At 36.9% G+C, this 25,981-nt stretch overlaps 1 protein-coding gene across 1 annotated transcript; it reads left to right on the forward strand.

Annotated features, from left to right (window-relative positions):
- Positions 1-6,473: 6,473 nt before the first annotated feature.
- Positions 6,474-7,508, forward strand: LOC124525478 (immunoglobulin-binding protein 1-like). The gene has a single exon (XM_047097869.1). The coding sequence runs from the start codon at positions 6,474-6,476 to the stop codon at positions 7,506-7,508; it is 1,035 nt and encodes a 344-aa protein (XP_046953825.1).
- The last annotated feature ends 18,473 nt before the right edge of the window (positions 7,509-25,981 follow it).

A 25,981-nucleotide genomic window follows, 5' to 3' on the forward strand; every position in this document is an offset into this window, starting at 1 on the left:
GAGTCTAACTCTGGAACCCTCCTGTCTTCTCATAAAGGTCTCACCCCTTTATTTCCCATTCTTCCAGCTTTCTCTTGATGGCTGTATCTTTTCAGGCTGAGACCCCCCCGAGGCCTCTCCCATTCTTAGCCAGTAAACCCTGTTAAGGGTGTCAGCAAGAGGAAGTTGGGGTGGCAGAGAAGTCTAGGGGCTTTTGTTAAACCCTTGCCTTTTTTCTGGGCTTGTGACCTTGGGGAACTTTTATATGTGTACATCTATACATTGTTATTTTCTAAAGAGAAGGTCATAACTTTCCTCAAATCCTCAAAGGGTTCATGACTCTAAAAAGTTTGCTGACAACAACAACAATAACATCTAACATCTATTGAATATTTCCTATATTCCAAGTGTTATTTTAAACTTTCTAAGTATTAACTCTTTTAATCCTCATTCGATCTTCTGAGAAACAGAGGCTAGATAAATTGCTTGCAGTCACACAGATCACCAGGGATCAGCAACTATAGCCCCTAGGCCAAATTTGGCCCACTGTCTCTTTTTAATTTATTTATTTTTATTGTGGTTAAATACACATAGTGTAAAATTCACCATTGTAAAATGTTCCATTCAGTGACAGTTGGTATATTCACAATGTTGTGCAATCATCACCACTATATAGTTCCAGAACATTTTCATCACCTCTAAAGGAAATCCCATATTCATTAAGCAGTCAGTTCTATCCTCCCTTCCCCAGTCCCTGGCAACCACTAATCCCCTTTCTGTCTATGGATTTATCTACAGTAGTCCCTCCTTATCTGTGGTTTTGCTTTCCATGGTTCCTGTTACCCATGGTCAACTGTTCTCCAGAAGATGATCCTCCTTTTGACATATTGTCCAGGGTCAAGAACAGCCTAACACTACATTATAATGTGTATGTCATGCACCTCACTTTATCTCATCATATAGGCATTTTATCATCTCACATCATCACAAGAAGGGGGAGTATAGTATAATAAGATATTTTGAGAGATAAAAACCACATTCACCTACATTTTATTATAGTATATTGTTATAATTGTTCTATTACATTATTAGCTATTGCTGTTAATCTCTTCCTGAGAATTAAACTCTATTACAGGTAGGCATGTATAGGAAAAAATATAATATATATAGGACTCTGTACTACCTTCAGTTTCAGGCATCCACTGGGGTCTTGGAACATATCTCCCATGGATAAGAGGGGAATATTGTATTTTGGATAGTTCACATAAATGGAATCACAATATGTGACCTTTTGTGTTTGGCTTCTTTCACTTGCCATAATGTTTTCAAGTTTAATTCATATTCTAGCATGTATCAGAACTTGATTACTTTTCATGGATGAATAACATTCTGTTGTATGGCTATGTCACATTTTATTTATGATTTCATCAGTTGATAAGATATTTGAGTTGTTTCTACCTTTTGACTATTATGAATAGTACTGCTATTAAAATTTGTGTATAAATTTTTTTAAGACATGGCTTTTTTTTAATTAAAAAAATTTTAATGTTTATTTTTGAGAGAGAGACAGAGTGTGAACAGGGGTGGGGAAGAGAGAGAGAGGGAGACATAGAGTCCGAAGCAGGCTCCAGGCTCTGAGCTGACAGCACAGAGCCTGATGTGGGGCTTGAACTCACCAGCCGTGAGATCATGACCTGAGCTGAGGTCAGACCCTTTACTGATTGAGCCACCCAGATGCCCCAAACACCTGTTTTTAATTCTTTTTTTTTTTAAGTTTATTTATTTGTAAAGAGTCAGAGCCAGTGGGGGAGGGGCAGAGAGAGGGAGAGAGAGAGAATCCCAAGTAGGTTGTCAGGGCTGGAGACTGATGTGGGGCTCGAACTCACAAAACGTGAGATAATGCTGAGCAAAAAACTAGAGTCAGAGGCTTAACTGACTGAACCACTCAGGCACCCCCTGGCTTTAATTCTAATGATACTTCTTTTCAAAAATAAGGTTTTATGGAACAAAGTCATATTCATTCATTTGCACACTGTTGCTATGGTGGCTTTCATGCTGCAACAACAGAATTGCCCTTAACAGAAAACATTTGCCAACTCCAGTTTGAACCACTCCACTAAGCTAAGAACATGTGTTAAGATGTATAGTACTTCCTGAGATTAAAACCCCCCTCCACTTTCCCTTGCTCTAAGTGCAGTGCACAGCTTTGCTCTAAGCCTGTGCCTTAGATGAGGAGGGCTGCTCTAAAATACTGCAAAGCTTGGGAGGGAGGTTTGGGGAGAGGCATTCAGAAATAAAGAGGAATCCTGTTTCTTTATCAATGTTCCTTATCCTTAATACCCATCACAGTTCCCCCAGAATGGGAGGTGTAGCCTGGAATGATCTATCTCAGTACTGGTGGTCTCAGAACCCATCATCATCATCATCATCATCATCATTATCATCATCAATTATCATCATCATTTCCTGCTAAAAAGACATCTAGCAACTTCAGTGACTTCAAATGGAGAATATGCCAGTGGCTCTAACAGCAAGATTGGAGTTTTATTTTATTTTATTTTATTTTATTTATTTTATTTTTATTTTTTTACCCAGCATACAGAGTTTATTTGGTGTCTGACTTTAATAATATTTTTTTGTTTTGCTGTCACACATGTCTGCAAATGTTTGTTAATCATCCTATCGTTTCTTTCAGTATATGTTCATAGAGCAGCAAGGGGCATAAATGGAGTTAATTAGTATGAAAATGTATGGGCAGCTTGTTTTTAAAATAATTTTAAAAGCTGATTGCTGTTCATCATCTTCCCCTCCTACCATATGTAATCTCGATTCCTCTGTAGTTCTGTTTATGACTGTCCAAAGCAAGATGATTTTCTTATACTTTTCATAATAAATGATCACATAGAGTGTCAACCAAAAGGTTTATTTGTTTAATTAGGGTTCTCTTCTTCTTTTAATAGGTGTGCACAACTCCCATTAACGTTAATGTGAATTACGAAAGAGCAGGATGGAAAATAGACCTCTTTATCTCATTCCTTTTCCTGGATAATAAAGTTTAGATTTGTTAACAGATCAGAACAAAAGTCCAGTGGAAAAAAAAAAGTCAGCTTAACTTTTAAAGAAATTGATATGCTAAAAAAAACTTTCACAGGCTTTAAAGTGGAAGATACACATTAATAAATAAACTTCATTAGCATTTAAGGTGAAATATAATCATTTAAAACGCTGAATTAATACAATGCAAAGGATTTCCTAATGGACCTATTTGCATACTCACATTAAATAACTAATAAAACATATTCTGAGATGTAAGACATAGCATTTTGCACAAATCAACAGGATTGCTGGCTGATGGAAGGGAGGAGATGGCAAGAGAGTGGGATCTCGGATGCCACAGGATTCCTGGCAGTGCCTCCGACAGAATCAGGAACATCAGGATGAGCTGGTGACTTAGATGGGTGGATGACAAATTAGACTTTAGCTATGTTGAAGCTGAGGTTGAGGCAAAGCCACCATGCATAAATGATCAGCAGTTAGCTGGGAAGCAAGATTGGAATGTCTCCAATAATCCTGTTAGATATTATTTAGCATGATTGAGATAAGAGTCCTAGATGTGCAATCCAATACAATTTGTGTATCTCTTATCCATTTTTCAATTTGTGTATCTCTATCTGTCTGTAATTGTTCTGGAAAGTATTTTTCTTATATGGTTATTATGCCAAAGATTCAAGTCTTATCCCTTAATTATGAACCATCTCATATTATTAAATTGTTGTTTCATAGGTTGACTTAAGACAGGAAAATCCAACGAATAGCAAACATAAAAAAATATGGGTTCTACAGGGTGTATGAAAGTATATACAGAATTATGGCTGGTGTCAATTCATTTTTAGATACTAATACAATAGCAGCAATGATTAAAAGGCATCTTGGTATTATTATCAGTTCAAAATCTGGCTTTTGGCAGGCAGATTCACTTCTCAATGTCACTTTCTTTATTATCTGCAAAGTGAAGCTACAATTTGCCACCCTCATCTCCCATGCATCTTTTTTTTTTTTTAATTTTTTTTTTTCCAACGTTTATTTATTTTTGGGACAGAGAGAGACAGAGCATGAACGGGGGAGGGTCACAGAGAGAGGGAGACACAGAATCGGAAACAGGCTCCAGGCTCTGAGCCATCAGCCCAGAGCCTGACGCGGGGCTCGAACTCCCGGACCGTGAGATCGTGACCTGGCTGAAGTCGGACGCTTAACCGACTGCGCCACCCAGGCGCCCCTCTCCCATGCATCTTAAAGATGGATGCTAGAAAATTACATTGAAGTTCTCAGATAAAAGGTGCTAAACAAAGAACTAGTTTCATTTTTCCCTCAAGCAAATTATTAAATCTATACATGTCATTATCTAATAATATTAAGTAAACATTGCACAAGGACATGACTTTGTGCTGGACATGGTACAAAGCAAATTAGGCAAATGCAGTCTCAACTAGGAACTTATAAGTGTTTATATATATGAGTAAACCTGTTGTTAACATGGAGTCTTATTTTAACTGACTAGTGGAATCACTTAAGGCTTAAAAATAGAGGATGCTCATCTTGTCCTTTGTACTGCATGTGATTCACATGCATATACTGCATGTGATTCACATTTGTATGCTCCCCAAAACTTTGACAGTGCTTGAGCAGCCAAGATAGACATAGTTAAAAGTGTGGAGAGTTCCTTTTATTTATCTAATATGAAACATGGATGAACCTGGTTTTTAATTGCATGCTGATTTGTAGTGTAAGATTTGCTAAGAAAGCAAATAATACAGTGAAATCAAGAATACTTCTGATTACATTTACATTAACAGATTGTTTTGTAGGAAGCAGATAAAGCCTCAAAGCATGCTGTTCAAGTAAGTGCTTTGTTAATGGCAGTAAGAATTGTCTTATGGGAAAATCATTATGAACAGATAGTCCCAAAAGTGAGCCAGAATCCTTGTCACCAGACATATTTTAGTATCATTATGCTTTCTTTTTTATCTGCTTTTGTGCAATAAAACAATTCTTCTGACAATATTTGTGTAAATACTCTAAAATTAGCTGACTGTGTACAGCATGGATAAGGTGTGGAGTGTCTGCTGAATAAATGAAAAGAGAATGGACATGGTGGTGGGAGCCAGGGACCTCCCAAATGTCTGCTCCCAACCGGGTTCCTGACTGAGGTCAAGCAGGCATTTGAACTTCCAGAATCTTAGTTATCTATAAATTGAGTGGATGGGAAAATGTCTTCTAAGACTCCTAAGGACTTGAAAGTCCATAATTTAAAACTCCACTTTTACAGCCAAAAAGCCTGGCATGTAGAGGTCATTTGAAATATCTGTTAATTAAACAAAAAGAAAATAAACGTAAGTTGAGATTTCAAATGTGAGTAAAATATCACAAGTCAAGGAAAATCTTATTTTTATTTTTATTGTGTCCTGATGGTTTGGTTTCCAAGACTATAATTATAAATGAGGGGTGATTACATTTTTTTTTCATGAGGTCTCTTTCACTGTTGAAACCTCTTTCTATATGGCCACGTAATGACAGAGAAAAGGTTAATGTCAATCAGCAAAAGATAAATAATCTAAGAACAGTGGGCAACAACAAATGGGCAAAAGAATAGGCAGCTCTTAGAAGAAATTCAGAGATTAAATAAATATTTAAATATCCAACCAACCTCAATATTAAAGAAGTACAAAGTAAACTAATACTAAAATATTTTCAGGTATTTGATGATAAAGACATTGATGACACCCAGTGCTAGGATGTGGGGAAGCAGAAACTCATACTCTTCTGGTGGGAGCCTGGCTTAAAAAGCATGTACCATAACTTTCATTCATTTTTAGGAAATAATTTGCTTTAATTTTCTAATGAGTAAAACATCGGTGTAAAGATTTACTGGTGTAAAAGATTGAAATAGTGAGAATGTGTTTAATGATGTGTTTAAACATGAATGTTTCTCTTCACCACCGTTTCTTCCTACGCTGCTCCCATCTCATTCTTCTCGCTAGATGTAACCACAGCTACCAATTTGCTGTGCATTTTTCTAGTGTTTTTCTATCATATGCATGCAAATGTATGTGCATATACCCATATATGATACGCTTCTTACTGAGCGGACTTGTACTACTTGTACAGATCATCAACTTGCTTTCATCACTTAAACAGATGTATTTATCTTTTCTCCACATCCACTTGTACAATGATGGCACTCCTTTTAATAGTTGCATAGTTTGCCTTGGTATGGTTATAGCGATAATCAGTGGGAGGGGGACATCTTGCCTCCCAGAGTACCTATGATAATGTTTACAGACATTTTGCTGGAGGGAAGGGGTGCTACTGCCGTCTAGTGGGAGAAGTCAGAGACTCTGGTAAACACCTTTCAATTCACAGGACAGGAGCCTGCTGCAAAGAATATTGAGGTCAAAAGTTAATAGCGCTGCTTCCGCCTTCCTCCTTCCCCCAAGATGGCAACAGCCGGAGACGCTTTACTGCTACTGCGGCTCCCCGCGCTGTTCGAAACCAGCAAGCAGCTTCTGGACGAAGTGGAAGCAGCGACTGAACCCACCGGTTCCCAGATAATTCAAGATAAGGTATTCAGGGGACTAGACCTCCTTAAGAAGGCTGCTGAAATGTTATCGCAGCTCGACTTGTTCAGCCGAAATGAAGACTTGGAAGAGATTGCTTCCACAGACCTGAAGTACCTGATGGTCTCAGCTTTTCAAGGAGCGCTCGCCATGAAACAAGTCAACCCCAGCAAGCGTCTAGATCATTTGCAGTGGGCTCGAGAACACTTTTTAAACTACTTAACTCAGTGCCAGTATTATCATGTGGCAGAGTTTGAGCTGCCCCAAACCAACTCAGCTGATAATAATACTGCTAGTTCCTCCATGGCGTGTCCTAGCCTCGTTGCTGTGGCATCTGAAAGACAGGCTAAAATAGAGAGATACAAGCAGAAGAAGGAGGTGGAGCATAGGTTGTTTGCACTGAAATCTGCTGTGGAAAGTGGTCAAGCAGATGATGAGTGTGTTCGTGAATATTACCTTCTTCACCTTCGAAGGTGGATCGGTATTAGCTTAGAAGAGATTGAGAGCATTGACCAGGAGATGAAGATCCTGAGAGAAGACGACTCCTCAAAAGATGCATCAACTTCTTACTCATCTACTCAGGACAGGCCTCCAATGAAACCCTTCGTTCTCACTCGGAATGTGGCCCAAGCCAAAGTATTTGGAGCTGGTTATCCAAGTCTGGCATCTATGACAGTGAATGACTGGTATGATCAGCATCAGAAATATGGAGCATTACCAGATCAGGGCATAGCCAAGATAACACCAGAGCTCAAAAGAGCAGCTCAGCAACAGGAAGATCAGAAACAAAAGGAGGCAGAGGAGGAGGAAGAGGAGGAGGAGGAGGGGGAAGAAACACTCCACAGAGTTCGGGAGTGGGATGACTGGAAGGACACCCATCCCAGAGGCTATGGCAACCGACAGAACATGGGTTAGTCTTACCACAACAAGATGGGACTTCAGGGAGTCACATCTTCCCAGACAAGGAAAGCCATGCAGTCTTCCCCTACCTGGGCTCCTGCTTCAGCTGTGTAAGATGAAGATGCTTAATCTTGCTTTATGTTCAATAAAATGTCAAACAAGTAAGTGTGTATTTGTACTCTAGGTGATCAGCCAGCAATCTTGTTTTGGTGTTATCATCCTCATCATGGTGTATTCCAGTTTCGTAAGTGGAAAGAAAAAAGTACTGACAAATGGCTCTGTATAATCAATGGCTATATCAATTCTCTTAAAAAATAAAAGTCCCTTTTTTAAAAAAAAAAAGTAAATAGTGCTGAGGTCAGAAAATTCTATAACATAAAATTTTCTTTATTTCCAGTTATTTAGATTTTGTTAATCAATCATATATATACTTACATCTTTATGCATGTTGTGCACGTCAGTGGTAGATCCAGACTTTGTGAGTACTTTAGCTTATACAATATTGGTCTTTAGGAATATGATTATGCAATTAAAAATATAAAGCTGCTGTGGTTTATGCAAGTGAGTGGCCCTTAAGCTTCCCTGTAAATAGTTTCTGGTTTAATTATTTCTATAAGAGAGATTCCTTGAGGTGGAACTGCTAGGTCAATGAACATGGCCCCTATCATATATCAAATGTTTGTCCCCCCCCCCCCAAAATTCATATGTTGAAATCTAATCTCCATCCAATGTGATGATATTTGAACGTGGGGGCCTTTGGGATGTAATTAGGTCACGAGGGTGATTAGGTCATGAGGGTCATTCACTAATCTTCTGACTGAATTAATGCCCTTGTAAAAGAGACCCCAGAAAACTTCCTTACTCCCTCTGCCATGTGAAGAAACATGTAAAGGAGAAGGTCATCTATGAACCATGAAGGGGGCTCTGATTATACAGCAGAATCTGACCTTGCTGCCACCCTAAACTTGGACCTCTAGCTTCTAGAACAGTGAGAAATAAATTTCTGTTGTTTATAAGCAACCCAGTCTATCGTATTTTTGTTATGGCAGCCACACTGATGAAAACAGCCTTTTATATTTTGGGCAATGACATTAGATTGCCTTTCAAAAAAGCTACTGAAACTTAACCTTCTAATGAAAAAAAAAAGTCCTTTTCAGAGGGTTTTTTATCAACATGTATCAACATTTTACCTAGCAAGTTAACTTAGGAATCTCATTTTTTGAATTTAATCCAACAGAAATGATCGTTAATTGGACATGGATATATGTGTATGATATGTGGTCAGAATAGCATTGTAATCAGCAAGGAATTGGAAACCAATTCAAGCCTAACACAGGACACTGGTTAAAAGAATTATGATGTAAATTTACAATATGTTGGTATAGAAAGATTAGACATGTCAAGCAGGCTTATGGGGTATGTTTAAAGCCCATAAACTTCAGAACCTAATGCTGTGTCTTTACAGCGTCCAGCTGCCTCTGTGTCTCTTTATTGCAGGCTCCCAGCATTCTCTAACAGATGAGAGGTAGGAAGGTGATGATAGAGGACAGATATAATGATATCAGTTTGGTGTTCTGTTTGGTACCCAGACCCTTCTTGTTGAGAGGCAAATTCAGGTCAGTGGTTTGGCCCATCTCTAGGGATTGAGAACCACGGGATCAAGCCCTTTCTGTAAGAGTCATTGGACTTATTTCTACTACCCTTACTTGGAGTTTTAAGGCAGTGACATTTGGTGCAAGGGCAGCTTTGAAAAGTGCTAAGACACCCTAAATCCACTGGATGAGGTTGGTCTGGGAATTCTTGTAACAGATTTTCCTAGGTGGCCATTAAAAAGTGGTTGAGTAGTATCTATGTGTTTGTTTCATAATATATTGTAAGTGGGAAAAAGAGCTATATAAATTAGCCTTTGTAAAATGAATATGTTCATTTACATATCAATACAGGCTACCTATGTGTTTTAAATTTCATATAAGCATATATGACAGATACGTGTTGAAAAAATGAGAAGATATACACCAAGTTTGTTAATGGTAGTTGTCTCAGCAATATGGTCAAACAGGAGACTTTTATTCTTTTCCTTATACAAAAGTGTATTTTTTTTCTTTCAATAGGCATATGTTGCTTTTGTAATTGCAAAAACAATGAAGGGAGAAAGTATGTCCATTGCTTTGACGTAGGAATAAATAAATGAAAAACATCACCACACTAGTCTGTATTAAGTATAACTTAAAAAAATTTTTAGAGAGATGATAATGAGAACATGTACAATTTTAATTTATATTTCAGATACATACAAGGTATGTGGGGAAAAATAGGAGCAAATAGGATATTCACAGGTGCCTGGACATCATCTACCCAAATCAATTTTTCAGACACAATAATTCTAATTGTCCTCTCTTTAGTTGGCTGATTCTTTCTTCTGTCTGCTGCAATCTGCTGTTATATCCCTCTTGTGAATTTTTCAATTCAGTTATTGTACTTTTTAGCTCTAGAATTTCTGTTTGGTCCTTTTTTTAAAAAATGATTTATATTTTTTTGTTGATATTCTCTTTTCATACATCATTTTCCTGATTTCCTTTTGTTCTCTTTATATGCTGTCCTTTAGCCTTTTAAGCTTATTTAAGATAGTTGTTTTAACATCTTTGTCTTGTAAATCTAATGTTTGCTCTTCCTCAGGGATGATTTCTCTCAATTATTTTGTTCCTATGAAGAGCCATGTTTTCCTGTTTCTTTGCATGCCTGTGATTTTTTTGTTGTTGAAAATTGGGCATTTGACTATTATAAGGTGGTAACTCTGAAAATCAGATTTACTGTCATCCCCAAGGTTTGATTCTTTTTTAATTGTTGAAGGTTATATTAGTCTGTTTTGTTTTGAAAAATTTCAAAGCTATTTTTTTCAAAGACCATTAGTTGTTGTGTCTTACCACTGAAGTCTCTGTTCCTTTAGGTCAGGTTCAGCTAATGTTTTGACAGATTTCCTGAATGCCAGGAGCTCTCCCAATATTTACAGATTAGCTCTGTGCTAGAACACACCTTCAACAGTTATCTAGGCTTGCTCTGACCCTAGAGATCAACCCAAGGTGAAAGCTCAAAGTCTTCTCAGATCTTTTCTTAGCATGCCTATGAATAGCTTTCTGAATTCTCCAATGTACACTGCTGCTGCTTTGAATGTCCTAATTTCCCAAATAGTCTTACCTTAGCTTTTCCTCCATGCCTCAGATGGTCTATTGTATATCTTCACCTGGAATCTCTTGATGTAGGCACCTTGTGGCTTTTATAAGCAACGTCCACTGCTTCTCTACCTGAGTTCTAAGTTACGTAAAACAGAGATGAGCATCTTGTATCAATCATCTAAGTATTCCCTGGATAGGTTAGAATAGATGCACATAGTAATTTGGAAATAAAGTCTGCCTCCTCTGGACCATGGTAAGGAACTGGCAAACTTGCTGCTACCAATCAAGACCAGGACTGCCATTGTGCTGGGGAGGTAGTGGCACAAGGATGAATAAATATGTAACAAAATTTTCCTTATATTTTGAATATTCCTTTTTCTTGATTGGGCATTTTCTTGGTTGTTGTAAATATTTTACTGTTTTCTAGAGCTCTTGGCAAAGTTGTTTCAGCTTTTTTTTTTTTTTTTTTTTTTTTTTTTTTTTAGTGTTTCTGTGAGAGAACAGGAGCTTAGAGCCTTCTAGTCTGCCATTTTGCTGGCATCTCCTCTGACAATAATGTGTTCAACAGAATAGTATACTGCAGGAGGGAACAGTGTAAGAAGGAAGGAAACCACACTGGATTCTGAATTTTATTCACTGAAGTATGACTTGATAAATTCCTTTAGGTATTGGGGAAAAAACAGACTACAATTGTCAAGTTCTTAGTTTAAAAGGGATTAAAATAGAAGATGTTTGCTTTAAACTTTGAAATTGTAATTTTTTTCTCTTAGACACCTCACAAGAACTCTTACACATTAAAGTGTTGAAGCCAATAAAAGGCCATTTCCTGAAGGACGGATGAATGAGGCCCTCAGCATCACTAGAGAAGTTGCTGACAGTTCTCATCAGCCTTCTTGGCACTAATCTCACAGTAATCAAAATTAAATAAGTTGTCCTGGCAGAGCGGGCTAGTGACATATATGCAACAAATGCTAGGTAAACATAAGCTTGGCATGGACACATTTTAGAAGAATAAAACCCAATTCATATAAAAAGGAGTTCATGAAGAGATAGTTTCTTTTAAGGATTAATATTTACTTCAGTTTAATGAGAAACAATGGGATTTGTTGTGATATTTGGAAAGACAATTTATTATTTTTTAATATTGGAAATGCATATTTTACTTTCATAGATATATACTCTTCATATACAGGATACATTGTAAGAATATGACATAAGCTGTTTGCCAGTTCACAACAATAATCAAATTTATGGGAAGGACTTGGCTAAACAAATATATATGTATATATATATTTATGCATATAATCATTTACATATTATACCCACTGTTCATCCCAACAAGTGTCATCCTTAATGCCCATCACCCATTTAGACATCCCCTCACACAGCACCCCTCTAGCAACCCTCAGTCTGTTCTCTGTATTTAAGAGTCTCTTATGGTTTGACTCCCTCTGTTTTTATCTTATTTTTCCTTCCTTTCCCCAATGTTCATCTGTTTTGTTTTTTAATTCCACATATGAGTAAAATCATATGATATTTGTTTTTCTCTGACTGACTTATTTCGCTTAGCATAATACACTCTAGTTCCATCCACCTTGTTGCAAATGGCAACATCAAAAAAAGTTTCATTTTTTCATCACCAAGTAGTATGACATTTTATACCACATCTTCTTTATCCATTCATCAGTTGATTAACATTTGAGGTCTTTCCATAATTTGCCTATTGTTGCTAGCTCTGCTATAAACATTGGGATGCATGTGCTCATTCAAACCAACATTTTTGTACCCTTTGGATAAATTTCTAGTAATGCAATTGCTGGGTCATAGGGTAGTTCTATTTTTAATTTTTGAGGAACCTCCATACTGTTTTCCAGAGTGGCTGCACCACTTTGCATTCCCACAAACGGTGCAAAAGTGTTCTCCTTTCTCTGCATCTTCACCAACATCTGTTGTTTCCTGAGTTGTTAATGTTAGCCATTCTGACAGGTGTGAGGTGGTATCTCATTGTGGTTTTGATTTCTATTTCCCTTATGATGAGTGATGTTGAGCATCTTTTCATGTGTCTGTTAGCCACATTGATGTCTTCTTTGGAAGTGTCCACGTCTTTTGCCCATTTCTTCACTGGATTATTTGTGTTTTTTTGGGTGTTGAATTTGATAAGTTCTTTATAGATTTTGGACCCTTTACCTGATATGTCATTTGCAAATATCTTTTCCCATTCCATTGGTTGCCTTTTAGTTTTATTGATTGTTTCCTTTACTGCACAGAAGGTTTTTTATCTTGATGAGGTCCCAATAGTTCATTTTTGTTTATGTTGTCCTTGCCTCTGCAGGCATGTCTAGTATAAAGTTGCTGTGGTTGAGGTCAAAGAGGTTGTTGCCTATTTTCTCCTCTAGGCTTTCCATGGTTTCCTGTCTTACATTTAGAACTTTCATCCATTTTGAGCTTATTTTTGGTTTTGGTGTAAGAAAGTGGTCCAGGTTCATTCTTCTGCATGTCGCCGTCCAGTTTATCCAACACCATTTGCTGAAGAGACTGTCTTTTTTCCACTGGATATTCTTTCCTGCTTTGTTGAAAGTTAGTTAGCCATACATTTGTGGGTCCAGTTCTGGGTTCTCCATTCTGTTCCACTGATCTATGTGTCTGTTTTCTTGTGCCAGTACCATACTGTCTTGATGATTACACCTTTGCCATATAACTTGAAGTCTGGAATTGTGAGGCCTCCAGTTTTGGTTTTCTTTTTCAACATTACTTTGGCTATTCAGGGTCTTTTCTGGTTCCATACAAATTTTAGAATTGTTTTTTCTAGCTCTGTGAAGAATGCTGGTGTTATTTTGAATGGGATTGCATTGAATGTATGGATTCCTTTGGGTAGTATCAACATTTTAAGAATATTTGTTCTTCCAGTCCATTGAGCATGAAATGTTTTTCCATTTCTCTGTGTCTCCTTCAGTTTCTTTCATAATCTTTCTATAGTTTTCAGTTAACAGACCTTTTACTCTTTGGTTAGGTTTATTCCTAGGTATTTATGGTTTTTGGTGCAATTGTAGATGGGATCGATTCCTTGGTTTCTCTTTCTGCTGCTTCATTATTGCTGTATAGAAATGCAACCAATTTCTGTATGTTGATTTTATATCCTGAGACTTTGCTGAATTCATGTATCACCTCTGGCTGTTTTTTGGTGGTCTTTCAGGTTTTCCATGTAGAGTATCATGTCATCTGTGAAGAGTGAAAGTTTGACTTCTTCCTTGACAATGTGAATGCCTTTTATTTCTTTTTGTTGTCTGATTGCTAGGGCTAGGACTTCCAACTTTATGTTAAACAACAGAGGTGAGAGTGGACATCCCTGTTGTGTTCCTAATCTCAGGGGGAAATCTCTCAGTTTTTCTCCATTGAGGATGATGTTAGCTGTAGGTCTTTCATATATAGCCTTTAATATGTTGAGTTATGTTTCTTCTATCCCCACTTTATTGAAGGTTTTTATGAAGAAAGGATGTTGTATTTTGTCAAATTTTTTTCTGCATCTATTGAGAGGATCATGTGGTTCTTATCCTTTATTTTATTAATGTGATGTATCATGTTGATTGATTTGTGGATATTGAGCCATCCCTGCAGCCCATGAATAAATGCCAATTGTTCATGGCATATATTTTTTTTAATGTATTGTTGGATTCAATTTGCTTGTATCTTGTTAAAAATTTTTGCATCCATGTTCATCAGGGAAATTGGTCTGTGATTCTCCTTTTTAGTGGAGTCTGTGTCTGGATTTGGAATCAAGGTAATGCTGCCCTCATGAATGAGTTTGGAAGTTTTCCTTCCATTTCTGTTTTTTGGAACAGCTTCAAAAGAATAGGTATTAATTATTCTTTAAATGTGTGGGAGACTTCCTTTGGGAAGCTATTAGGCCCTGGACTATCGTTTGTTGGGAGATTTTTGATTACTAATTCAAATTCTTTACTGGTTATGGGTCTGTTTAAATTTTCTATTTCTTCCTGTTCCAGTTTTGGTAGTTTATGTTTCTAAAAATTTATCCACTTCTTCCAGATTGCCCAATTTTTTGGCGTTTAATTGCTCATAATATTCTTTTGTATATCTGTGGTGTTGTGATCTCTCCTCTTTCATTCATTATTTTATGTATTTGGGTCTTTTCCTTTTTCTTTTGATGAATCCAGCTAGAGGTTTATCAACTTTAATTCTTTCAAAGAACCAGCTCCTACTGTTTTGTTTTTTTTTTCAATATCATTGATTTCTGCTCTAATCTTTATTATTTCCCCTCTTTTGTTGTTTTGGGACTTTATTTGCTGTTCTTTTTCCATCTCCTTTAGGTGTAAAGTTAGGTTGTGTATTTGAGACTTCTCTTCCTTCTGTAAGAAGTCCTGGATTGCTATATGCTTAATTGTTATAACCGCCCTTACTGCATCCCAAAGGCTTTGGACAGTTCTGTTTTCATTTTCATTGGCTTCCATGTACTTTTTTATTTGCTCTTAATTTCTTGGTTAACCCATTCATTCTTTAGTAAAATGTTTTTTAATCTCCCAGTATTTGTGGTTTTTCCAAGTTTTTTATTGTTGTTGACTCTAAGTTTCATAGTGGTATGTTCTGAAAATATGCATATTATCTTGAGCTTTTTGTACTTGTTGAGGGCTGATTTGTGACCCAGTATGTGACCCATTCTGGAGAATGTTCCATGTGCACTCGAGACAAATGTGTATTATGCTGCTTTAGGATGAAATGTTCTGAATGTTTCTGTTAAGTCCATGTGGTCCAGTGTGTCATTCAAAGCTATTGTTTCTTTGTTGGTTTTCTGCTTGCATGATCTGTCCATTGCTGTCCATTGTTGTAAGTGGGGTGTTGAATCCCTTACTATTATAGTATCATTACTGATGAGTTTCTTTATGTTTGTAATTAATTGATTTATATATTTGGGTGCTTTCAAGTTGGAGACATAAATATTTATAATCACTAGATCTTGGTGGATAGACCCCTTAATTATGATATAATGCCCTTCTTCATCTCTTGTTACAGTCTTTGCTTTAAAATCTTGTTTTTCTGATGTAAGTATGGCTAGCTATTCTGGATTTCTTTTGATGTCCATTAGCATGATAGATAGTTCTCCATCCCCTCACTTTCAATCTGCAGGTGTCTTTAAGTCTAAAATGAGTCTTTTGTAAGCAGCGTATTGATGAATTTTATTTTTTTTACCCATTCTGATACCCTATATCTTTTGTTTGGAGCATTTAGTCTAAATTAGATTGAGAGATGTGAATTTAGTGCCATTGTGTGGTCTGTAGATTTGGTATTTCCGGTAATGTTGTCTATTCCTTTCCAGTCTTTGTTGCTTCTGGTCTTTTTTATCTTGCTTTTTTTTTCTTCCACTCGAGTCCCCCTTAAAATTTCTTGCAGGGCTGGTTTAGTGGCCATGAACTCCTTTAGTTTTTGTTTGTTTGGGAAACTTTTTTTTTTAACAGTTATTTATTTTTGAGACAGAGAGAGACAGAGAATGAGCAGGGGAGGAGCAGGGAGAGAGGAAGACACAGAATCTGAAGGAGGCTCCAGGCTCTGAGATGTCAGCACAGAGCCTGACATGGGGCTTGAACCATGAACTGTGAGATCATGACCTGAGCTGAAGTTGGATCCTTAACTGACTGAGCTAACCAGGTGCCCCTGGGAAACTCTTTATCTTTTCTTCTATTTTGAATGGCAGACTTGCTGGATAAAGATTTCTTGGCTGCATATTTTTCCAATTCAGCACGTTGAATATATCCGGTCACTCCTTTCTGGACTGCCAAGTTTCTGGACAGATTCAGATATAGATTTGCCACAAACCTGTTCTCTCTTCCCTTGTAGGTTAAGAACTTTTTTCCCTTGGTGCCTTTATGATTCTTTCCTTGTCTGTGTATTTTGTGAATTTGACTATGATTTGCCTCGGTGATGTTCGGTTTTTATTGAATTTAATGGAGTTCTCTGTGCTTCTTGAATTTTGCTTTTTGTGTCTTCCCCCAGATTAGGAAAGTTTTCAGGTATAATTTGTTCACATAAACCTTTTCCCCTGTCTTTCTCTTCATCTTCTGTAACTTCCGTGATATGAATATTATTCCTCTTTAATAAGTTGTTGAGTTCTCTAAGTCTTCTATTGTGATCTTTTGCCTTTATTTACCTCCTTTTTTCTGCTTTATTATTTTCCATAATTTTATCTTCTGTATCAGTGATTTGCTGCTTTGCTTTATCTATCCTTGTCATCATGACATCAATTCAAGAGTATATCTCAGATATAGCATTTTTAATTTTGGCCTGACTAGCTTTTAGTTCTTTTATCTCTGAAGAAAGGGATTGTCTGGTATCTTCTATGCTTTTTTAACCCTAGCTAGTATCCTTATAATCATGGTATTAAATTCTAGTTCAGACATCTTACTTATATCTTGTTGATTAAATCCTTGGCGTTTATTTCTTCTTATTCTTTTTTTTGGAGGAGGTGAATTCCTCCATCTTGTCATTTTGGAGGGATTAAAAACTAATAAAATAAAAAATTAAAATTAAAAAATTGAAAACAAAGCAAAACAAACAACAAAATCAAAGGAAGCTAGAAGCTGGGTGTGTTTCATACTGCTTGTTGAGAGAAGCTTGATAGAATAGAGAAAATAGAGAAAGGGGAAAAAGTTTAAAAATTTAAAAACAAAATAATTTAAGTAATAGAATAAAATAAAATACTGAAAATAAAATGAATAAAAAATTAAAAAAAATTCTCTTTCAGTCTCCAAGAAAGAAAAAGAAATAAAATAAAGAAAAGAAAAACATGAACAAAAACAGAAGCAAAGAAAATGAACAAACAAGCAAACAGAATGAAATCTGAATGAAGTTACATCTCATTTCCCCTAGTACGGAAACTTTTCAGCACACTATAGCCCATAGACTAAACAGATGTAAGGGATTCATGCTGGTCTTCTATGGGATGTGCCTGGAGGGTACAAGTGGGCAGGGCTCAGTGTAATGGCCCTATTCTCCATTTGGTGGCACTGCTTAGTTCACTGCGGTAAATTCCTGAGTGCTTGCACGCTAGAGGTGGAAATGGCTTCACCCAGCTCTTTAGTCTCTGGTGTGGGTATTTTGTGCCCTCACACACATGTGATCAAGCACCCCTCCTTTGTCTCAGGCTTCTGTCAGCTCCCCACCTTTACCCTGTATCCAAGCTGTCTTCCTGCCAGGTGGAGCCTCCCTCCAGAGTTTTATCTCAGATGGGGCTATGTTTCAAAAACCCCACACTTCAAGGGCACCTGGGTGGCTCAGTTGGTTAAGCATATAACTTCAGCTCAGGTCATAATCTCATGGTTTGTGAGTTCAAGCCCTGCAATGGGCTCTCTGTTTTCAGCACAGAACATGCTTTGGATCCTCTGTCTCCCACTCTGCCCTTCTCCCTCACCCCCTCTGTCTCTCTCTGTCTCTCTTTCTCTCTCCAAAATAAATAAAACTTAAAAAAAAAAAAAACAACCAAACCACACTTCAGTGATCCCTGTGACTTGGACCTGTACTGATTCTCTGGGGGGCGAGGGGGAGGGTATCACTGAGCAATGGCCAGGTGCCAGCTTGTCCCAGAAAATATATGCATGATCACGCAGTGGCAGCTCAGAGTGTATGGTAAGTCACAATACACAGCTGGTGCCAGGTTTTGCTGCACCCTGGTGTCTTTGTTCCAATATCAATAAATATGGCAGCTCTCCAGGGTCCACTGGGACTTTTGCCCAAGGGGAGGCCATTTGGCCTCTACCAAACTGCACTCCAAGCAGGGGAACCACTTCTCCCCATGTGGCACATGGACACCTCAGGCCATGCCATCTGCTTCTGGGGATTCACCCTACTTCCTCATTAGAGTATCGCCAGGCACTGAGTTTTGAACCTTTAGACTCTTGCTCAACTGTTTATAGAATCATGGAGATGTTGAAATCTCCTTTTCCCCTGTCAATCGTTTTGGGGAACAGATTTGTTCAGGCCTCTGCAAGTGTTTTCACTTTTTCTCTCTCTTTCTCTCCAGCTACTTTTGTGGGGAGCACTCTCCCCCTTACTGTTTCTCTCTCTGTCTTCTCTCTGAAAAAATGACTCCTAACCCTCTGAGGCTCTGAGGCTTTTCTCTCCCCCAATTCACCTCTCTGCACTGCTTACCTGCTAAGTTCTGGCTCAAATTATAAAGATTATTGCATTAATCCTCAGATCAATTTCCTAGGTGTTCAAAATGGTTTGATGCTGATCTAGCTGCATTTCAGGGATGAGACAAGCTCAGGCTCCCCCTACTGCTCTGTCATATTAACTCCATCCTTGTTTATTATTTTTTGAAAATGTAAGCAGATTGGATAACCCAGATCTAAAATAGTGATTTTTCAACCTTCACTGCACATTGGATTATCTGAATATATGTCAAAATTATGAATAACCAGAGTGAACCATAGACTAATCAAATTAGAATCTCTGGAAGAGGTTTTCTCAATTTTTTTTGAGATATAGTGTATATACCTTAAATTAACCTATTTGAAGTATACAGCTTAATGATTTTTTAAAGTAAATTCATAAAGTTGTGCAACTATTAGTATAATCAAGTTTCAGAACACTCTCGTCATTCCACAAAAATTCCCCTTGCCAGTTTGCAGTCAATCCCCACTACTACCCTTTTCTGGATGTTTCATAGAAATGAAATCATATAATATGTGGGCTTTTACATCTGTTTTCTCTCTGTTTACATTATCCATATGTTTATGTTTGTTGTCTTTTTTCCATTAGATCCCTTAGCTTATAAATCATAATTGTTTTATTTTATTTTATTATTTTTTTAATGTTTATTTGAGAGAGAGAGAGCATGAGCGGAGGAGAGGCAGAGAGAGAGGGAGACACAGAATCCGAAGCAGGCTCCAAGCTCTGAGCTGTCAGCACAGAGCCCGATGTAGGGCTTGAACTCACAAACTGAGAAATCATGACCTGAGCCAAAGTCAGATGCTCAACTGACTGAACCACCCAGGAGCTCCAAATCATAATTGTTTTAAGTTCCTGGTCTGATAATCCCAAAATCTTTTCCATCTTTGAGTCTGGTTCTAATCCTTGTTCTTTCTCTTCAGACTATATGTTTTTCCTCTTGATGTGCTGTATAATTCTTCTGAAAGCCAAACATAATATACTGGATAAAAGGAACTGAGGTAAGTAAACCTTTAGTGTGGGGTTTTATTTATCTGGCTACAAGTTAGATTGTGTTTACTGTTTGCTGTAGCTGTAGGTGTCAGAGGCTAAAATTTTCTCTGGTATCTTTGTTTTTGTCTTCTGTTGTTATTGGATTTCCCTAGAGACTTTTTTTTTTTTTAACACAGTAAACTCCAAACCCAGAGTGGAACCTAACTCTGGGCTTGAACTCACAGCCCTGAGATTAGGACCCTGAGATCAATGCCTGTGCAGAGATCAAGAATTGTTTGCTTAATGGACAGGTGCCCTTCCTTAGAGACTTCTTAAATAACACTTGAGACAGTGTTCAGTTGTATTCTCTTGTTATACAGGAGCTTTGTTGATATGGTAGTAAGATATGAAGGGGAAGGGGAATGGTCTATAGGTTTATGCTTAAGTCTCAGACTTTTGGTGATCCCATGACCCTGAGTTATGACCTTCACAGGCGATTCTCAATTTTCCATCCATTAGGTGGGACAGGAATACCAAGTGGGGGGCTGGATTTGGGTATTTTCTTTCCCCTGGTCAATTAGGCTCTGGTAAAACCTCAGTCAGTCATGGTTTGGCAAAATAGCTTCTCTTGAGGAAAAGGCTTAATGAGAACAGAATGGTGTGTGTGCATTCCAGAATGGCTCTTTCCCCTCCTCTCTGGAAGTATTAGGAGAATTTTCCAGATCTTTACTGAGAGCATGGTAGGGGCCCTTGGAAATAAAACTCACAGAAGTATGGGGTCTTCCTTAAAACTGGTCTGCCCTGATGCCTTTTAACTCTCAAACTTGTCCATAGTGAGCCTCCAGCTTTGTCAATTACAGTTTAATTTTTTTTGGTACCCTGGTACTGGTTTCCAGTGAAGTTTCTATGGTAAGTTGTGATTCTCTATCCTCCTATCTGTTTCTCCACTTTGCGGACCACTGACTTTAGTTCACTGATGTATTTTTTTGTAGTGAAAATATATATAATTCTTTTTTATTCCTTGTTTTTACCCCAAAAGAATGATACTGTGTACATTGTTTTGTACCTAGCTTTTACACACAATAACATACTGTAGAGATATTCTCATCAGTACATAAATCCATCCCAATCTTTCACCTGACTGCATGGTATTCAGTTTGCATCCCAGTCTTTCACAAGGCTGCATGGTATTCAGTGATAAAACTTCTCACTTACTGAAGTTATTTTTATTATCACTGTTTTTCTTGGTGCAGTTTCAAGGTCATCATTGTTTTCTAGGATATGGTTAGTCCAAAACATTATCCCTGGAGGCCTCCAAAATTGGCAGTTTCAAAGAACTCATCAGGAAATCTTATCATAAAATCAAATATGGTAGAATTTAAATTTGTTTTTGTTTGTTTGTTTGTTTGTTGTTGTTGTTTTCAGTTGTTGAGAGAGTCTGAATCAGCACAGCTTCACCAGGATCCTTGAGCTGGAATCTTCCCATTGCCTCTCCAGATCCTTTTTCTTTTCTGCTTTTTGCCATCTTTTTTCCAATTTAGCCAATTAGGAGCTCTGCAAGAGGCTGGAGGACAGCAGAGAGTGACATCAGAGTTTTTCCTCCCTGGCTCCTTCTAGACCTCCACTGAAAGTCAATGTTCTTTCATAGGTGGCTGTTTCTATATGACTCAGCATTCTGTATTCTTTTTTCTTTTTAAAAAAATTTTTTACATTTATTCATTTTTGAGAGACAGAGAGAGAGCACAAGCGGGGGAGGGGCAGAGAGAGAGGGAGACACAGAATCTGAAGCAGGCTCCAGTCTCCCAGCTATCAGCACAGAGCTCGTCGGGCTGGAACTCACAAACTGTGAGATCATGACCTGAGCCAAAGTCAGATGCACAATGAACTGAGCCACCCAGGCACCCCATCAGCATTCTGTATTCTTTTTTTTTTTAATCTACTTTTGAGACACAGAGAGACAGAGCATGAGTGGGGAAGGGGCAGAGAGAGGGAGACACAGAATCTGAAACAAGATCCAGGCTCTGAGCTGTCAGCACAGAGTCCAACATGGGGCTTGAACTCAGGGATTGTGAGATCATGACCCGAGCCAAAATCGGATGCTTAACTGACTGAGCCATCCAGGGGCCCCAGCATTCTGTATTCTTAATCTCATTTCATCCCTATAGATCTGAGTGTCAGTGGCCTGTGCTCTGCTTATTCCTTTTGGTCTTTTTTTTTTTTTTTTGTAGTCTGGATTGATGATTTTATTTCTTTATAACTTGAGAAATTTATTGGAATGTGGTGCCATTCACCAAAATGGAAACCATAGGATGAAGGACAGCTGAGGAGAAGGGGGATAGATGATGAGTTCAATTGGGACACAGCAAATTTGAATTGAAGGTGCCTGTTTGACATCCAAGTAGTTCACTGATGTATTTTAAAAAGAGTTGTTGATTTTCAGTTTGTTGAGCTTTTTTCTTGTTTGAGTGTGAAAGTGACAACACCCAAATGTTTTACATGCTGAATCATGATTAACTGATTTTTGTATGCTGAATTGATCATGCATTTCTTTTTTTCTTCTTTTTATTTAAATTCCATTTAGTTAACATACAGTGTAATATTAGTTTCAGGTGTAGAAACAAGACACAACAAATGCCCTCTTTAATACCCATACCCCATTTAATCCATTCCACTGCTAACCTCTCTATACTATACTATGGTTTGCCTCTCCTTTTCCCCTCACTGTGTGCATCTACTACATTTCTTAAATTCCACATATGAGTAAAATGATATGGTATTTGTCTTTCTCTCACTGAGTAATTTCTCTTAGCATAATACACTCCAGCTCATCCACGTTGTTGCAGATGGCAAGATTTCATTCTTTTTTATGGTTAAGTAATATTCCATTGTGTGTGTATATATATGTATACCACATCTTCTTTATCCATTCATCAATTGATGGACATTGGGCTCTTTCCATAATTTGGCTATTGTTGATAATGCTGCTAAAAACATTGGGGCACATGTGTCCCTTTGAATCAGTATTTTTGTATTCTTTGGATAAGTACCTAATAGTACAATTGCTGGGTCATAAGGTAGTTCTATTTTTAACTTTTTTTTTTTTAACTTTTTGAGGAAACTCCATATGCTTTCCAGAGTGGCTGTACCAGTTTGCATTCCCACCAACAGCATAAGAGGGTTTATCTATCTCCACATCTTCACCAACATCTTTTGTTTTCTGTTTTGTCAATTTTAGTCATTCTGACAGGTGTGAGATGTTAGCTCATTGTAGTTTTGATTTGTATTTCTCTGATGATGAGTGATGTTGAGCATGTTTTCATGTGTCTGTTAGCCATCTCACTGTCTTCTTTGGAAAAATGTTCATGTCCTATGCCCATTTTTAATTGGATTATTATTATTATTATTTTGTTTTTGAGTTTTATAAATTCTTTACATATTTTGGATACTAACCCTTAACCAACATATCATTTGCAAATATCTTCTCCCATTCCACCAGTTGCCTTTTAGTTCTGTTGATTGTTTCTATGGCTGTGCAGAAGCTTTTTATCTTGATGAAATCCAAATAGTTTATTTTTACTTTTGTTTCCCTTGCCTCAGGAGACATATCTAGAAAGAAGTTGCTGAGGCCAATGTCAAAGAGGTTACTGCTTGTGTTTTCCTCTAGGATTTTGATGTTTTCCTGCCTGACATTTATTTCATGTTCATCCATTTTGAATTTATTTTTGTGTGTGGTGTAATAAAGTGGTTTAGTTCTACTCTTTTGCATGTTGCTGTCCAGTTTTCTCAATACAAAGTGTTGAAGAGACTGTCTTTTTCCCAACGGATATTCTTTCCTGCTTTGTTGAAGATTAGTTGTCCATATAGTTATGGGTCCATTTCTGGATTTTCTGTTCTTTTCCATTTATCTATGTGTCTGTTCTTGTGCCACATATTGTCTTGATAACTACAGGTTTGTAATATAACTTGAAGTCTGGAGTTGTGATGTCTCCAGCTTGACTTTTCTTTTTCAAGTTGCTCTTGCATTTCTGGCATAAATGCTCCCTTTTTATATGTTAGTATATTCAGTTTGCTAATATTTTGTTGAGGATTTTTTCTATGTTCACGAAGGATATTAGTTTGTAGTTTTCTTGTGATGTTTTTATCTGACTTTGATATCTAGGTGTTACTGATCTCATAGAGTGATAAGTTTTTAGTCTTCCTTTATTTTTGAAAGAGCCTATGAAATATTGGCATTATTTATTCTTTAAATATTTGAGATAATTCACTAATGAAGTCATCTGGGCCTGAGCTTTTCATTATGGAGAAAAAATTATTAATTAAGTGTATTTACTTGTTATGGGTCTATTCATATTTTCTACTTCTTGTTAGTTCTGGTATTTTGGGTCTTCCTCAGAATTTGTTCTCTTGATCTAAGTTATATGTTGATCTAAGGTTCTTCATAATATTCTTTTTAATACCTTTAATTCTGTATGATCAGTATTGATGTCTTCTCATATCTGATGTTAATAAATTGTGTCTTTCTTTTTTCTTTGTCAATATAGCTAAAGATCTGTCAATTTCATTGATCTTTCCAAATATCCACCTTTTTATGGAAACTTAGTCTATGAACTAGCATTGTTCTACTATGTTTAGCGTTGTTCTATCTGTGCATAAAAATAATGTGTATTCTTTTGATAGATGGAATGTTTTATAGAGGTAAGTTTAGGTAAAGTTTGTTAATAATGTTATAAAGTCTCCTATATATCTGCTGTTTTATTGTCTGCTTGTTCTATTAATTCTAAAGGTTGGGATGTTGAACTCTTTATTATTGTTGAATTGCCTGTTTTCCCTTTCCAATACTACTGATTTTTCTTTCATACATTTTGGGTCTCTGTTGTTAAGTGTGTATGCTTTTATAACTGTTATATCTTGAATATGTCATCCCCCTGCCTTTGGTATGCACTGTTTTTGATGAGAAATCAGCTATTAATTGTATTTTTTATCTCTGAAGGTAATGGGTCATTTTTCTTTTGTGGGCATTTCAATATTTTTCACTTTATGGCTTTCAAAAGTTTTAGTATGATGTATTTAGATTTATTTCTCTTTGTATTTATTCTATTTGGAATTAACTGAACTTTTTGGATATGTAGATTAATTTTTTTTAATCATATTGGGAAAGTTTTGCCCATTATTTCTTGGATTTTTTTCCTGTTTTCCTCATTCTTCTTGCCTTCTGGGACTTCAAATATAAACATGTTAGTATGTTTCATAATGTCCTAAGTTCTCTACAGCACTGTTCAATTTTCTTCATTGAACAGTGCTTTCTTCTTTTTACTTTTTGTTTTTCATATAGATAATTTCTATTGATCCATTAAACTTTCTGATTCTTTCTCTGCCTGCTTAAATCTGCTACTAGGCCCTCAGTTAAATATTTTATTTCTAGTATTAATAGGTTTGAACTTCACATTTCCATCGTTCTTTTTTACATTTTTCTCTTTTAAGACTATCTGTTATGTATGTGTTATCATACTTTCATGTAATTATTATACATTTCTTTAAAAGTTTTTGAATACGTTTATAATAGGTATCCTGAAGTCTTTGTTTGCTAAGTCAAATATCTGGTCCCCTCAGACTTAGTTTCTCAGACTTAGTTTCTCTTCACTTTTGTTTTTCCAGAAAATGGGTAACACTTTTCTCTTACTTTGTATGTTTTGTAATTTCTTTTTTTTTTTTTTTTTTTTTTTTTTTTTTAGAAAACGGATCATTTAAGATAGTATACTGTAACCAACTTTGGATTCTGATTTTCCTTCCTGAGCATTGTTATTTCTTCTCTTTCCCCTCCTCTGCCATTGTTGTTTTCTTCTCCTCATCCCCCTCATCTTCCTTTTTTTCTTTCTTCTTCTTCTCCCGTTCCTCCTCCTGCTCCTCTTATTTCTACTTCTGCTTCTTCTCCTTTTTCTTCTTTTGTTATTCTTGTTTAATAACTTGCCTAGACTAAATCTGTGGAGACTTTTTCTGCTTTGGTGTGTAACTGCTAATGTCTCTGCTCAGTTTTTAATTGTTACTCTTGTTTTTATATTTAGGGCCTGCCCCTATGTCTTTGAGCTTAGTAGCCAGCCAATGAATTATCATACTTTGCGTTCAAAGACCTTGAGCCAATAAACCTCTCAATGTTCATTGTTGGATCTA

The sequence above is a fragment of the Lynx rufus genome, unplaced genomic scaffold, assembly GCF_022079265.1.
Source record: "Lynx rufus isolate CCGP_SWC_20201006 ecotype Redwood Valley unplaced genomic scaffold, mLynRuf1.p SCAF_10, whole genome shotgun sequence".
NCBI lineage: Eukaryota > Metazoa > Chordata > Mammalia > Carnivora > Felidae > Lynx > Lynx rufus.

Bases quoted from the DNA above. Each gene is read 5' to 3' on its own strand.
- LOC124525478 (XM_047097869.1), top strand. From the start codon at position 6,474: ATGGCAACAGCCGGAGACGCTTTACTGCTACTGCGGCTCCCCGCGCTG.